General features: G+C 36.6%; 1 protein-coding gene across 1 annotated transcript; it reads right to left on the reverse strand.

Moving 5' to 3' along the window:
- Nucleotides 1-6,175: 6,175 nt before the first annotated feature.
- Nucleotides 6,176-11,826, reverse strand: LOC136853675 (protein charybde-like). The gene is made up of 4 exons (XM_067129611.1): nt 11,421-11,826; nt 8,761-8,941; nt 8,135-8,299; nt 6,176-7,523 (listed from the first exon to the last, which is right to left on the reverse strand). Exons 1-4 carry the CDS (start codon nt 11,497-11,499, stop codon nt 7,436-7,438), a joined length of 513 nt encoding a protein of 170 aa, XP_066985712.1. The 5' UTR covers nt 11,500-11,826; the 3' UTR covers nt 6,176-7,435.
- Nucleotides 11,827-17,907: the final 6,081 nt, after the last annotated feature.

Genomic DNA, 17,907 nt, shown 5'->3' on the forward strand with positions numbered 1-17,907 from the left:
ACTGTAGTACATATATATATATATATATATATATATATATATATATATATATATATATTTATATATGCATATGTGTATGCGTGTACAGTTATTGTGTGTGCGTAATGAATCCACGTAGAGGCCTGCCGTTTAATGAAAACAGCTATAACAATAATTCCTACATTCCTTGCATCCAGCCCAAATGCTTGATAAAGAAGTGCATACTCAAAGAACGGATGTGGTATAAGTACAATATACTAACATCGTAAAGGTGTTTAATGCGATGAACGAAACAAAACAAACAAACATACCCGGGTCAAATCCTCACGTGACTGAAGGCACACCTTTCTTAGATCTTGGGTGAGTCGTTGCCTTCAAATTCAAAATAATAATAATAAAGAAAAAAAAAAAAATAAAGCGGCCTCGCAAGGCGACATAAACAAGTTGTGCGACTTCGTGTAGTGAAAAATCAAGAAGTGCAGTTCCCGCCAAAACAAGTTCCTCCGCCGTCAACCACTTTCCGATGACGTCACGAGACCGACCAAACGAGTATCGGCGGTCCATCTGGTTCGAAGAGTCTCCCCGAGTCCCTCCCTACATGACGATGGTGTGTACATGACTCTCATCACACACGCGCCTGAGAAATGCAATTATTCTCTTGACATCCATGACCGCACTCTCTCGATTACATAATTATTGCAGTCGTCCGTTTGCTCGTCAGGTCTCTCTCTCTCTCTCTCTCTCTCTCTCTCTCTCTCTCTCTCTCTCTCTCTCTCTCAATTATGCAATCAGACTTCCTCTCCACTATTACGCGTAGTCAAAACATCGTGTTTATGGCTATTACTTCGAGTATATAGATACACGTAAGGAGGTACAATCTGCAAACAAGATGATGACAAAATAGAATCGTATATAATTACGCGATTCATTTTAGAAGCATGAATTTAGAAAGTTTACAATAACTAAAAGTATAGAGGTTACAACCCTACAGCTGCCTGCAGCGGCTGAGGTCATCTCAATTATATCAAATTTTACTGCACTATTGTTGAAGAAATGTGAGTGTTGGAGTGTCATTCCTTTTTCACGAGTTTCTCTTTCTTTTTATTTCCTTTTTCCTTTTTATCTCCTTCCCCTTTTCGTGACAGCTTTTAACGACCATGTGACTGACGGATTTAAGCCTTCACAAACCGTTTTAAGAACTTTTGAAATGACAATGACCTGTGTAATGATATTTTATTTGTTGTTGTTGTTACACTTCGGAAGGAGACCCTTTCTTTGCACTGCTGGACTGAAGATCGATTGCTGTTTCAGCTGCATACAGCTTAAAGCACTGAACTGTCCACTTCTAGAAACCATACACCTGAGCAGGTGTTAAAAGTCCCGCAGATTCCCAAGCCCTCCGGCCCACCGACGCAAACACATGCAGATGCTGCACCCTGCCATGGTTACTATGTTAGCAGTCGCCGGACAACGAGAGGATTGCTTGGGGCGAGATTTCAACCAATCAATTAAGCAGCAGAAACAATTGCCGTTCTTATTCTGAAGCAACAACCCTTTGCCCAAGCCACAAATTATGCTTTCTTTTCTACAGGTTTTAATTTCACTTACGGGCTGCTCTTGGAACAAGGGTCCCATTCCAGTGTAAAGTCACGTCTCTGTTGGTTGGAGAGTGTCCAGAGGTCCATTGCAGGTCTATTATCCCCTTCAACACCCTTACCACACTTTCAGGACACCCTGGCTACTCTTGGAACAAGCGCCCCATTCCAGTGGAATGTCACGTCTCTGTTGGTTGGGGAGTGTCCAGAGGTCCATTGCAAGTCTATTATCCCTTTTCAACATCCTTACCACACTTTCAGGCCACCCTGAAGGGCCTGAGCTGGCAAAAGGCTAACCTAATTTAATACAAATAATCAGTCATCTGTCAGCAAGAGATGCTGGCTTTCTGAAGTTATACCCGATACGTCCTTAATAGTTATAAAAATACTAAAGAGATCTGATACATTTTCCCCAGTGAATACTGGAAACTATACGACCTTCCACTTGACAAAATAAGAAAGCAAGATAAATGAAAAAAACCTACAATTTCACGCAGCACAGACAGCAATCATCTTCAATATGATCATCCTAATTGTTAATTATCAGCATACCAGAAAATCCGGAAGTAAAGTCAATCAATACCTGGAATAAAAAGCTCATTCTATTTATTCTTTCACAAGACAGTCTTCCGTACAAGTTGAAATCAACAATAGCAAAACGTGCCAGAGCACATCTGCTTAACACTGACGGGATATGATCCATCAGGGAGTCTTAACAAGTTGGACATTTCGTTGCATTTCCACCTGACAGTCTCTGTTAGAATTCTACGAGGGGCAAATTCAACAGGTTACTTGCAATCAGGTCAATGTCTCAGTTGGAACCAGGAAGTATCGTGAGTGTACATTCATTGTGAGTGACAGAAACGAGTTTACAGATCTATAAATTCATTATTAGTATGTCACTGAGAGAAGTGACCGAAATAATCTTAATTCATTCTGTGCCGATTTCACAAGGAAAAAAGTAAAAAATCCGCCGAAGCTTCCTCGGGGCAGTCGAGTTTTCTGTACAGCGTATAACGCTGGATGAAACTCTCAGCCGGCCGTGGTGTCCTGTGTTGCTGCGGCGCCAGCCGCACGATCATGGATAACTTTAACCTTAAATAAAATAAAAATTACTGAGTCTATAGAGCTGCAATTTAGTATGTTTGATGATTGGAGGGTGCATGATCATCATACCAATTTGCAGCCCTCTAGCCTCAGTAGTTTTAAGATCTGAAGGCGGACAGAAAAGGTACCGACGGACTGACAAAGCCGTCACAATAGTTTTCTTTAACAGAAAACTAAAAAAAAAACTGATAGCGACGGGGAGGGGGAGAAATTAAAAAGCTCAACACACATGTGGCACTTCCCAATGCACAACGCAAAAGTATGATGATACGTCTATCAACAAAAGGGCGTCCTCCACCAATATTAAACGCAGTTGTGATACGTAAAAAGTCTCGCTTTAAATTCCATACCAAACAGCACAATTAAAATACAGTACCGATTCGGGATAGTTAGGAGAAACTGCGGAAACTGATGGGAGTTCGAAAGTGTATGCAAGAGAAGAACAGGCTATTTGTGGCTTGATATTTGAAAGAATGGGAATGGTGCAAAACTGAGTGATCTATTAGCACACACACACACACACATACATATGACACGCATCTCTCTTTTGACCACGAGTTGATGTTACGATGGTTAACAAGACCAGGAAGATGGAAAAATGGGTGTTAATATGGATGGCGAACAAATGAGAGCAGTTAATTCATAGATGAATTTGTGTGTTTTTATATATAATATATATATATATATATATATATATATATATATATATATATATATATATATATATAATTATATTTATATATATAATATATATATATATATATATAATTATATATTTATATATTTCATATGCTTTCAAGTAAGAATCGTTAACACACATTACTATGGCACCTGAATTCAACAGAACTGAAACAGACTTGCTTCCACATCTATCGTATTGTGATTCACTGTTATCTCTCTCTAACATAAGTTAAATAAGTACGAATCCCACTTAAGATATGAGCATCTTTTTTAATTTCCGTTCAAAGCCACTGCTCTAATAAGCGAGCGTAGCAGAAAAAGTGACGAAATCGTAAAGTTTGTGGTCTTCTTTTGTAATTAAGAAAATACGTGAACGTGACCAACAGATTATATAATTGTGACTACTGACAATCCAAAACAATACACTTCGAAAGATACGCATCATATCGATGACTGTTAATTTATTCTCTAGGTACTCTAACAATTCAGTTTCCAATATCAAGTTGCAGCATTCGGCGCGGTCGTAACCAGATACGTAGCACATAGGAAGTCAGCCCGTTCGCAGAAAACGGGGCTAAGTAACAGAAAACGGAGAATGAACGTGACTGCCGACAGGTGAATATCACCAGACGATTTACAAGGTTATTTTAATTGTTGTTACTTTACTTTTTGAATTAAACGAGTTCAAAGCGCACTCAAAGAATCAACAAATGATACTCTTATATTTCTCTCTCTCTCTCTCGTAAATTTATATGTTGTAGGATAACTTATCAAATTCGCTAATTAAAATTTTTTTGCAATTTTGAAACATGTTAAGAGAGAGAGAGAGAGAGAGAGAGAGAGAGAGAGAGAGAGAGAGAGAGAGAGAGAGAGAGTTTGGATTATATACACATACATATATATGTATATATATACGTGTGTTTGTCTATTTATATATATATATATATTACATTTATATAACATTTATACATACACATACACACAAACATAACAACTGTATATGTACAATATATATATATATATATATATATATATATATATATATATATATATATATATATATATATATATACTGTACGTATACATATATATAGATATAGATATATATATATATATATATATATATATATATATATATATATATATATTATATACAGTATATTGTATATATACACGTTTGTGTGTGTGTGTGCGCGTGCGTGCGTATGTGTGTTTTGCGATAAGACGAGAGGACGACAACACGCAGTCCGTCCAGACACATGCCCATTTCTCCGAGGTCGAGAAGACGAATATCAGTTTTCGTCGAAGATTGACACTAAGTCATTTCGACGTAACTCTCTGACGTCAGCAGTCCCTCAGAAAAGCCGAAGCTTTTCCGACCGCTAAACCGCAAGATTTTTTAACATCACACCACCAGGCCTCTCTTGTCTATGCAAAACAGATGGATGTTTTTGTACTGATTATGTACATATTTATTTTGCGCATTTGCTATATAATTATGTACACACAAAGTGGGTGTACATATATATATATATATATATATGTGTATATGTTATAAGTTAAATATACATATATACATACATATATATAAAGGCAAATGCTTCGAAAGGAAAGTCTGCTAAGTAAAGGACAGTAAGTCGAAAGGCCTGGCACCATTCCGTCGTTTCACCTTCCTTCGTGGCATTTGCCGTTATTTATATATTCATCACGTTCCATATTTTCGTGATTCAGTTATATATATACATATATACATGTATATATACATATATATATATATATACATATATATATATATATATATATATATATATATATATATATATATATATATATATATATATATATATTTCCTTCATATCTGATGATCGCTCTTGCGAGGTAGAAGATGATATTAAGAAGGTGGACAGGAACAAGAATTAAAATCAAAAGCTCATCATTAGAGAGACACTCAGTTTGATTTCCTTAGAAATTCAACTTTTATTTTCGGAGATAACCATCTTTTAGTTGTTACTTTTACTACTACTACTACTATTAATGCTATTATTACTACTACCACCGTCAACACCACCACCACCACCCCTGCTATATGGTGACATGTAGAAAAAGCTATGCCATTCCTAGGATCTGGGTAATTACTGTTCATGCTAGATTCCAATTCAGCATTACTTTACTTCGAACCGTTTTCTAAATCTTCATTGCTATGAAGAATAACAAGAGAGAATAAATATAAATTTGTAAGATTGACAACGAGAGAATAAATCTTCACTCGTATGATGAATAACAAGAGAGAATAAATATAAAATAGTATGACAGACAAGAGACAATTAATAAAAATTAGTATGACTGACAACGAGAGAATAAATCTTCATTGGTATGATGAATAACAAGAGAATAAATATAAAATGGTATGACAGACAACAAGAGAGAATAAATCTAAATTAGCATAACTGACAACGAGCGAGAATATAAAACCGTATGACTGACACGAGAGAATCAACATAAATGATGAAAGCATACATCTCCTATTACCCTTTCATGACATCTCCTCACTTTCTTGAAGGACACTCTAATTTTATTTTATTTTATTTTTACTGACTAAGACTCTCTTCTTCTTTTCTCCTTTCACGAACTTTTTATTCTTACCATCATCTATCTCTGACACTATATTTTTATATGTCATTTACCTCTGACAAGACTATATTTTTACGAACTTTTATTCTAATCATATTTATCTCTGACACTATATTTTTATAGAGCAGTACATACAGTAATATGTCACGCCCAATCTAAGGCAGGAAATGAAACACTGAGGCGAAAGTTCATATATATATATAAAAAAAAAATCATATTCATTTATTGCCAATAATTATGAAGGACGTAATTTTCATACAATGGAGGTCTTCATTGCTAACAAAAGATTTCCTTTTTTATTTATTTTTTTTTTATTAAAGGGCCTTGGCCTACATCAAGTACGCCCCTCCCTTTCCATGTAATTTTTTTCGGTACACGAAAGACAAAGCACACACAAAAAACTGTATTTGGAAATGTAATTGTACGTCCGACGAAAGTACAAAACGAGCAAATGGCGTTCTCCTGGTATTTTATTTTGTGAAAGCCTGTTATGTTTGTGTGTTTGTATGTTGCTTGTGCGCATTAATGTGCATTCCACGGATACAACACTGATGCGCATTTCGTGCCTGTTATAAAGATTAAATTAACCTAATAAATATTATACCTTATCCTCTATAAATAACCTTGTTTTGGTGTGCGAAAAGAATGCTGTGAAAATATTTACAGGTAATGAATGCATGAATGACATGGAATACTTATGAATGGGAAAAATTAATATTAATGATCCCTGTAAATTCTCTATAGCTCTCTCTCTCTCTCTCTCTCTCTCTCTCTCTCTCTCTCTCTCTCCACTCGTTACTTTCGCTTCTGTGGTTAGTTTGTTGGCGAAAGTTAATTACGTTTTGATTGTACAGCTGCAGTTTTTGAACTTCAGAAAAGCAAGGCTTTTGTAATGTTATGTTGTGCGATATGCCATGCATACACACGCACATACATATATATATATATATATATATATATATATATATATATATATATATATATATATATATATATATATATACATATATATATATATATATATATATATATATATATATATATGTATATATATATGTACATATACATGGCATATATGTGCACGTATGTATGTATATATATGTATATATACACTGTATACATACAAATATAAATAAATATATATTATTTATATACATACATATATACATTTGTGTGTATACGTGTACACATGGACTATTCATGCCTGCATACAAGTATTCTGATGGAGCCGAAACTGATTCCATGAAATGTCATCAGCAGAGTACGATTTCAAATCAAAATACTCAACGCTAAGTGGTTCAGCCTATCAGCCCCATCACTATAATTACAAAAATTCTATAAAAAAAAAAAATAAAAAACGGATAGAGAAAACTGCGTTTGTGAACTGTCATCGCGGCGCATTCTTGTACATCATGGGGAAAAAATCGCTTTTCGGAATTCCCTCATTCTTCAAAGTTGCATAATCTTCTCTTTTTGAGTTCGTAATCGGGAGAGGCCACCAGCTGTCTTCTCTCTCTCTTGTCTAATGACCTGTTAAAAGAAAGAAGAGGACGTTAGAATCTGACATTAGTGAGAAGATCGCTTCTCGTGCCGTTGCATTTCAGGTTTTCTTATCACTAGAAGAGATATGCGCATTTGTCTGAAATCATTATTTTTGTTTGCTTGCTTCACAATTCAGTGCGATTCTCTCTCTCTCTCTCTCTCTCTCTCTCTCTCTCTCTCTCTCTCTCTGCTTCACAATTTAGTGCGTTTTTCTCTCTCTCCCTCTCTCTCTCTGCTTCACAATTCAGTGCGTTTCTCTCTCTCTCTCTCTCTCTCTCTCTCTCTCTCTCTCTCTCTCTCTCTCTCTCTGCTTCACAATTCAGTACGTTTCTCTCTCTCTCTCTCTCTCTCTCTCTCTCTCTCTCTCTCTCTCTCTCTCTCTCTGCTTCACAATTCAGTGCATTTCTCTCTCTCTCTCTCTCTCTCTCTCTCTCTCTCTCTCACACACACACACACACAAACAGAGATTCAGTAAGAGAGAGAGAGAGAGAGAGAGAGAGAGAGAGAGAGAGAGAGAGAGAGAGAGAGAGAGAGAGAGAGAGCTCGTGACTGCATGATTCTGCATTCTTGCTTGTCGAGGCAGAGAAAGTGATTCTTACCTGATCATTCTCGCCATCCTGTTGTACCACGAAGAACAATCCGGTTGCAAAGTCAACACCAGAATGTGTGTGGTAGGCGTGCAAGTGTCAGCTTTGACCTGAGTGATGAGTTGGCGTTGGTTGTCGGAGTCGCTGTTCTTCCACATGACTAATAGCATGCAGCCCCTGAGGATGGACGAAATTTGTTGTCGAAAGGTCAAAGAAAAATTTTTAATGAATATTTCTTAAAACTTGCATATAACTAGCAAGGGATATATCGATGTTTTTACGGATGTTTGTGGGAAAATGACATCAATATTCAATAAGGGAAGGCAGAATACCTATTATTAAAAAATAACTGAAAATGAAAACAATTTATCACTAAAGATAATTTAGAACCAGCAGTTAAATAGATATGCCTCCAGGGCCAACACTGACGACATTGGGATCGAACCCAGGTCTTTCAACTGAAAGGCAAGGGCGCTACCAACTGAACCACACAAGTCATTTATGACTTGTGTGGTTCAGTCCGTAACGCCCTTGCCCTTCAACTGAAGGACCTGGGTCCGATCCTTCTGTGAATCAGAAAATGGTTTCTGTTCCACATGCAACTTTGAGTTGATTACTACTGACAATGTATATCTCACCTGAGTCCACAGGGCTCGTCCTTAGACAGGTGGAGAACCTCCTCAGCCACTTGATCCAGGAGAGAAGGAGGAAGACAGATACCGTCGTCCGTCGCTAATCTCATTTCTTCCTCCACTGTCTGCCTCAGCGTCGCCTGAGTCACGCGCTCCGTCGGGTCCTCCAGCCAGGTTTCAAAGTCATCTGGAAAAATAGCATTTCAGTGCCGCGAGAGAGTTCCAGGGTTGACTTCCGCGTTAAGGGATGCATGTTGTGTCTATGGCGGCTTCTAAAAATAATACAGCCTGATTTTCTTCTCACTGTGATTATTTTTATGATAATAATCATCGTCACACTGTCGATGTTCATTTCAATGCTTTGTGAGAGTTCCAGAATTGACTTCCGTATTAGAGATAAATGTTCGTTCCTCACGATATCTAAATAATGATAAAAATTATTCTTCTAATTATGATTACTGATGATTATCATCGTAATCTGGGGTGACAACATTTGCAACGATTACAGGTTTCAGCTACGACAAAAAATTCAAAATCTTCATGAGATGAAATATGTGCAAAATTTAGTTTTGTTAACTACTGCAAAATGAGAAGTACTGTAATGATATAGATAAAATTTTCAAGATATAAAACTCGTTTCCATCGCTGATAACATTGGCAAGTTTGCAATTACTCAATTAACTACATCAAGTTATCGTACATTCATCGTTATGAAAGTAAGAACAACGATGAAACACCTCAACCATCACACGTATACATTATTATGCATTAATATGAAAGTTACACCTGCACGAACATTACATATATATGCCTAGCATTATCACAAACAGACGGGGAACTATCTATACAAGTGCATCCTATCATAATCTAAAATGATAATTATATAAGTGCATTATCATCATGATAATAAACAAGTATAAGGATAATTATTCATCTACAGTATATATATATCAGGTATATATATATCTTCTTCTTTTTAACATATATTTATATATATATATATATATATATATATATATATATATATATATATATATATATATATATATATATATACGTCTGTATTTGAACGTAAATACATGTGTATATTATACATATATGAACATGCACTGTAACACTAAACCACTTCATTGCTCAACATCCATCCATCCAGCAGGCATTCAAATCTACCTACCCCTCATTATACAAAGAACCAAAGAAAAACATCCATTAGCGAACCCCCACATGTGGCTATCACCGCGCAGTGACGAAATACGCACACGCACACATCGACAACCACATCCGTATTGCTATGAAGTACGCTCACATACGTACACCGGCACCCCGGCACCAAATCGCCAGGCAAGCCATGACGGTAGGAGTAGTAGTATTAGTGGACGGGATTTGCCTTTGAAACAGCTCCCTCGCTCGCTCTATTCCTCCTATGGTTGTGCTTGTTTTTCAAGTTGATTGTCTTTGTAGTACCATGTATTTTTTATATATAAATTCCTTCCTATTTCCAATTTCTTCGTGTTTGTTTTTTGCCTCAGTAATACCATATGTATTTTTATTATATAAATGCCTTCCTATATTCAATTTATTCTTTCGACAGATCTGCACATAGAAGGATGTTAGATGTCAATTCTTCTTCTTCTTTTTTTGATATGGCTGCTGCTGCATGACAGGCCGCTCCGCCAAGGCACTTTCTCTTCAGGTGGAGGTCAAGGCTTTGTAGCAGCGACAGCACTTCCTCTATACGCGTGGTGTCCGTAAACAGAGAGAGAGAGAGAGAGAGAGAGAGAGAGAGAGAGAGAGAGAGAGAGAGAGAGAGAGCGAGAGCGATGATTAAGAATCGAATATCATTAAGTCCCAAGTGAAAGTATCTCATATAAATTCGCTTTTATAAGGTTAAAGGCCGCATTAACATCTGGATGCCCGTATAAAGCGACACTTTATTTTTCTCGTGGACTTTTACAGGAAATCAGAACATTTTTGCGAATTTCCCTGGCCTTGGACGGAGGTCCCCCCGAGGCGCTGGTGAAACTTCTGGCTGCGTTATTGCTCCGAGGTTGCCGTATTCTTATCAAGTTGTATAATGATGCCGAGATGAAGTTTCTGTAGAGATACAGTTACAAGTAATGATACAACTCCCTCCATACTGTTAGTTCACTTTCCTCGTGACGTTCTATTAACCTCTAACATAAATGGATGCCAAAGTGAACGTTTCTTTGCAAAAAATATTTACGCGTGCGATGTTACATACCGGGTACCACATATATACTTAAAGACTTGCACACAAGGACAAATAGGTATACAGGTATATGTATTTTACTGTGGACAAAATATACAAAAAGGAAAAATTTTATGTTTGGGTTTTAACGATTTCTGTAATAAAAAAAGCACTTCTGTGTAAAAGTATGTTACTTACATAATATATTGTATAATTTGTCAATAAACTGACTAAACAAATAGGTATACATGTATAGGTATTTCATTGTGGACAAAATATATAAAAAAAGGAAAAATTTTATGTTTGGGTTTTAGCGATTTCTGTAATAAAAAAAAAGCACTTTTGTATAAAAGTATGTCACATAATATACTGTATACTTTGTCAATAAACTGACTAACTATACAACTAAACGCGTGTGAAAGTAAGCTGTATGTATTTAGACATTGTAAAAACTCACCTTCCTCTGTAGGTAGGGGCCCCAGGAGGTCAGTTAAGGTCGACGTGGGCGCTGGCGACAGCACTTTCATATGTGCCATTCTGGACCAATTGCTGTAATTTTCTCTTAAAAATCAGCAGAGATGATCAGATTTCTTCTTGACAAAAGATTTCAGAACCTATGATATATTTCCTTGTAGCTATATAAGTTCTTATCTCCTGTAGAAGGACTCTTCCTAGAGGACTGACAAAACTTTCTAATGAAGAAGGATTCTTCTACCGTAGGTCTTCAGTCCTGTTCAATAAGGATTCTTCTTCTTCTTCTTCTGAAAGTCCTGATGACGTGTACTCCTTTAAGTTGTTTTCCCTCCTCACCTCTGGGAAGTCCTGACGATAACTGAGTCAATCTGTCTTGGGAGCCTTGTTCAACTGTGTGCGCTATAACTTGCAACACACACACACACACACACACAGAGCAGTGGCACTGCCTTGTGCCGCTAGCCAATTAGTTAAGACACGGTGCCAAATTATCTGTAAACTTGTTTAAAATATCTCTTAGTCACTGGATGAGTTTAGCTCTCACCTTCTATTCTGCTTTTGATTGCAAATGGAAATTCTTGTCAAGTTGAATAAACTAGTTAACTCATCATTAAATGTGACTCATTCATTAAGGTTTTCCAATAGCTGTATGGGTATCGAAACTTTGTGACACAGGGACGAAGAGCTGCGAAAAACGTTCCTGGTCAAGATTACAGTGAGTACACACACACAAACACATAAACATACCACCTGTCCTACAAAAAAGGGGGATGTTAAGTAAGCGACATACTGACAGACACACGTACGGACAGACAGTGGTAAAGTGAAAATTCTTGATTTAAGATCTAGCATAATTCTCAAGGATAAAAAAGCTTGTTTCGGATATACAGTACTTCCTGAGATTGAAAATTTGGTAAGGCTTATTTTCCACTTTAATTTGGTACATGAAAATTTAATACATATACATTTACACATTCTGTACAAGTAAAGTAGGTAGAACATGTATCTGTACATCATACAAATTAATACTATGATACTGAAAGACAGATTGAGGGAAGGGGGCGGGGTTACTATTTAAAAACCACGTATAAAAAATTGGAATTTTTAGTTCCTACCAAAACTGAATTTGGGAATTAAAGCATCAAGTATTCCCGTCACGTCAAGATAGAACCCTGAGCACTGCGTGACAATGAATACTTAAGATGCTCTCTCTCTCTCTCTCTCTCTCTCTCTCTCTCTCTCTCTCTCTCTCTCTCTCTCTGTTGCTATCTGATACTACACACCAGCTGATATGGCCATGTTAACAGCACACATTCAGCTTTTCTATTTGGGCGTTTAGCCGAGATAAATGAACGTGTGGGTCTGGTATCTGATATAGAGACTACCTGCATAGTGACTACTCGGAAAGTGACTACTTAAATAGTGACTACTCAACTTGAAAAGTGACTACTTAAATAATGACTACTTAAAAAGTGACTACTTGACTTGAAAAATAATTACTTAAACAGTGACTACCTGAAAAGTGACTACTTAAATAGTGGCTAGTAAAATAATGACTACTTAAATAGTATATAACTACTTAAAGTGTGACTACTTAAATAGTGACTACTTGAATAGTGACTACTTAAACAGTGACTACTAAAAAATGGCTACTTAAACAGTGACTACTAAAAAATGACTACTTAAAAAGTGACAGCTTTAAACAGTGACTACTTAAATAATGACTACTCAAACAGCGACTACTTAAACATTGACTACGTCATCTGGGTGCGTGTATTTACACTCTCCCAAGTGAGAGACGAGCGGCAGCAGAAATAAACGTAGTAAATAAATGGCTCCTTTTAGGTGAATGACACTTTACAAGGCTCCGTTCTTTAGAAGAGTTTAACCCCCACTCCTCATTATTCTTAAACATCGTTCCAACTCCTCTCCGCAATGGAGGGATGACTTGCAGAAGGAAAATTGTCTGCCTCGCGTGAGAAAAGCGTTGCAAAACGAAGAGTTCTTTTATAAATCGCGTGAAATTGTTTCTCAGAATCTGTTTATGTTTGTCTCTACGAGTCACTAATGAACACAATTGGTTATTTTACTCTTCTTATTTAGGTTCATTCTCTCCTTAGCTTTTCTCGTTTCTTCCTTCTAATACGAGTATTCGTTTCTGGGCGTTCCTCATTGGGTGGGTCGATGTCGTACTCGGCTAGCACTCTCCAAGGCCCGCGTTCGATTCTCCGGCCGGCCAATGAAGAATTAGAGGAATTTATTTCTGGCGATAGAAATTCATTTCTCACTATAATGTGGTTCGGATTCCACAATAAGCCGTAGGTCCCGTTGCTAGGTAACCAAGTGGTTCTTAGCCACGTAAAATAAGTTTAATCCTTCGGGCCAACCCTAGGAGAGCTGTTAATCAGCTTAGTGGTCTGGTTAAACTAAGATATACTTTAACTTTTGTAAAGTGGGCTAGAAAAGTTAATGACATCTCTTGCTTGTTCTAAGAATAAGCATGCACTTTTTAAGAATAATAACAACAGTAATCATCATCAATTTGTGCATATGACTATTATACATTTTCAGCCATTCGGTTGCTTCACCTTAAAAAATAAGTTCAATGAACTTTACTACAATATTCTGGATTTATATTTGACAAATTTAGTAGATAACGCGTCTTAAAATGACTATACTCATACTCTCTCTCTCTCTCTCTCACACAAACACACAATTTTCTTTTAGACATGGTTAAACAAATTTCTACTAGTTTGCCCGCCCCACAAAAACAGCATATACACAGGGCAGGATGTGCAGGACTGGGATGGCTAAGAAGAATTGTACAGATTTGCTGTTACTGAACAGCAAATACCACTGGGTTCCTCGGGAGAATTATCTTTCCTGTCAGAAATGAAATAGTTTTCCTATGAGTTACAGAGGTCCTATGCTCAATATGAACTGCATATTTGATAATGTAGCGGAAATATTTGGTTATCCGTCCATGGGTGTCTCAAAAATGACTCGAACTATATTTTCCTATCGACAAACCAAAGCAAAATCTTAATTCGACGTTAAACATGTCGTTTCTTTCATCAGAAAATTAAAAATGAAATAGTAATTCTGTTAGGTATGTCGTGTATGACACGCAATAAAAGGAAAACTAAGTTACACAGTTTGAAAATGTTAAACTTATTAAATATCTAAATTACATAAATACGCAATCGTATATAAAAATATAAAAATCAATAAGAGTACATACCGACAACGTATACATGCAATTACAAATGCACACACGCAAAAAATATATACACATACATATATAAAACATATATACATAAGAAATAATAAATATATATGTACATGAATATATATATATATATATATATATATATATATATATATATATATATATATATATATATATATATATATATATATATATATATATATATATATATACATACACATGTATGCGTGAGTGTGCACAAACACAAGTCATGAGATTAAAGTTTACAAAGCAATGCCTCACGTGTCATGACTACAATAATTCCGCCATCCATCCCTTGCTCGCAAGACGTGCTTGAGCCCCGACAGAATGGATAGCTTCGCAGACGTGACACGCGACCAAGGAACCTTAGAAGAGGCATTCAACTGTCGTCGTTCAATCCGAGAGAAAATGTTCAGGATCGCGTTCACGCCGAGCACATCATAGACGCGAGGACGCTTGGCAACAGCTATTGCGAATGTCTCTACTTTTCCCGTTTGGTTCCCGAACGACAGGTTTGTTTTGATTATCGTTATCGGGGTTCGTTTGGAAGGGTGATGTTACGTAAATGTGTGTGTGTATTTGTTTTGATAGGTATTGGTAAAATCTCTCTCTCTCTCTCTCTCTCTCTCTCTCTCTCTCTCTGCTTACTTTCAGTATAAGTGAGGATTTATGGACATTTATGCAAGTAGACCCTCAAGAAACTCATTTTCAGACACATACAAATACAAATTTACACACATACATACATATACAGTATATATTATATATATATATACACAGTTTATATATATATACATATATATATAATGTATAGGCCTATATATATTATATTTATATTATATATATATATATATATATATATATATATATATATATACACACACACACACACACACACATATATATATATATATATATATATATATATATATATATATATATATATATATATATATATATATATATATATACATACTGTATATATAACATTAAGAAGTGGTATATCAGTAACCACTAAGATATATAACACTAATGAAAAAACGCCGTGTCCAAACTCAAGGTGTTCATTTGCGTCAGTTACGGGAAAATCCTCCTCTAAATTTAACTTTCCCCATCAGATTCAGGATGTCTTACAGAAGTGGGCCCTTAAAAAAACGTCCTCTGTGGTACCCGGACGCGACAGCAACCCGGGCTTTGACCCTTATCTTCGCTAAGTAACATAAACGAATGTCATTCAAATCAAGAAAAAATATAAGAAAAAAAAACGAGGCAAGCAGCGCAGTCAAGATTCAGATTCAGCGCTGTTGCCAACTCGCGAACTCTTAAATGACTACGTACATTTTTTTCAGAAATATCAGGTCAGATAATCTTCGCAGTGCTATTTACACTTCCAGCATACAAAAACACTACCAAGCAGTGCAGTCAGATTCAGAACCCTCAAATCACTGACAGGTTTTTCAGAAACATCAGGTAAGTTAATCTTCGCAGAGCTGTTTAAATTTCCAAAGATACTGAAGGCCAGTATAGCATAACACTCATGAGAATTATTCAGACCAAATTCAATGCCATTCCTCTTCGTTTCTCCCACAAGAAGAAGGCGGTATCCACTGGCCAATGCAGATCAGGCCCTCTAACCTTCAGCTGCAGAAGGAGGAGGAGGAGGAGGAGGAGGAGGAGGAGGAGGAGGAGGAGGAGGGGAGGAGGAGGAGGAGGAGGAGGAGGAGGAGGAGGAGGAGGAGGAGGGAAGGGAAGCTGACCTTGCTAGATTCTGCATGTAACCAAGGGAATGAGGCATTCGTGTTGTGCGAAGGAAGGTTCGTGACCCCTGCCTTTGGGGGGGAGGGGGAGCAGTTATGTGATAGCTCAGGGTGTTGCATTTCGTGACTGTGATAAAACCCCCGTGTTAGGTGAACTGTGACGTAACGAAAGTTTAATGGATTATTTATTATTATTTTTAAAATTTTTTTACCAGACCACAGGTGATTATCAGCTCTCACGGGGCTGGCCCGAGTAATTTGTTTTTGCTTATATTGTTTTTTTTTTACATTTTGTCAATTAAATCACAATTTTTTCAAAAATTTTATAATTGCATTAATTGCATATGTTGAAGTTTTTTACAAAACTTAGCTGATCGATTCGGGCATTCGATATCTACAGCGGTGACACGTTAAAATTCTGGTTAATTTATTGAGGATGAAAGCTACTTAACGGTACTTCATATTTGTAAGAAGGTACAACCGATGTACGGACCTTAGGTTACCCAATATTTCATGCAGGAACAAATGTAAAATAAGTACTCATATTTATGGGAAAGACTGTAAAACTGATGTAGGGACCTTGGTAACATTTTTGGTTTCAGAACAAAGTTATCTTATCTTTAAGTAAAAAAAAACACCTACCCCTAAGTATAAGGACCTTAGTAACATTTTTTGGTGTCAGATGAAATTTATCTTTAAATGCAACATTTTTGGATGAAATCAGATGAAATTTATTTTTGCTTATCTTTAAATACATATCTATAAATGCAAACACCTGAAATCCCATCTTTAAATATAGGGACCTTGGTAACATTTTTGGTTTCACATGAAATTCATCTTATCTTTAAATACAAGCACCTATCCCCTAAATATAGGGACCTTAGTAACATTTTTGGTTTCAGATGAAAGACATCTAATCTTTTCAATATAAACACCTATCCCCTAAATGTAGGGGCCTTGGTAACATTTCTGGTTTCACATGAAAGTTACCTATCTTTAAACACAAACACCTATCCCCCAAATTCCGCAACACTTTTTCAAAAGAGTAGCACGCACAGTTGGTATTTCGAACCACCTTTAAAAATGAAAACATTGGCACGGACAACCCAGCCCCACTTGAGCCCCACTTTCTAGTAACGACCTTGAGGAAAAATCGGAGGAGAGGAAGGAGGACATCGGGTGAGGCAAAACCCGGAAGGAAAAGTTAGTCAATTCATTGTTAAAAGTTTTCAATGAACTGACGGCGACGGAAGCTGGGAAACAACTCCATTATTTGGTCGAAAGTTACCGTTGCATTCATTATCACATTTTTAGTTTTCTGGAAAGAAAACTATTGCGCCGGCTTGGTCTGTCCGTTCGCACTTTTTCTGTCTGCTCTCAGAACTTAAAAACTACTGAGGCTAGAGGGCTGCAAATTGGTATGTTGATCATCCACCCTCCAATCATCAAACATACCAAATTGC

This window comes from Macrobrachium rosenbergii, chromosome 27, assembly GCF_040412425.1.
Source record: "Macrobrachium rosenbergii isolate ZJJX-2024 chromosome 27, ASM4041242v1, whole genome shotgun sequence".
NCBI lineage: Eukaryota > Metazoa > Arthropoda > Malacostraca > Decapoda > Palaemonidae > Macrobrachium > Macrobrachium rosenbergii.

What these genes read in the sequence shown, in the direction of transcription:
- LOC136853675 (XM_067129611.1), bottom strand. Translation starts at nt 11,499, where the DNA reads ATGGCACATATGAAAGTGCTGTCGCCAGCGCCCACGTCGACCTTAACT. An exon ending in GCCCCTACCTACAGAGGAAG is followed by an intron (nt 8,942 to 11,420) that starts GTGAGTTTTTAC and finishes CTATTTTTCCAG; the next exon opens with ATGACTTTGAAACCTGGCTG. An exon ending in GACGAGCCCTGTGGACTCAG is followed by an intron (nt 8,300 to 8,760) that starts GTGAGATATACA and finishes GTCCATCCTCAG; the next exon opens with GGGCTGCATGCTATTAGTCA.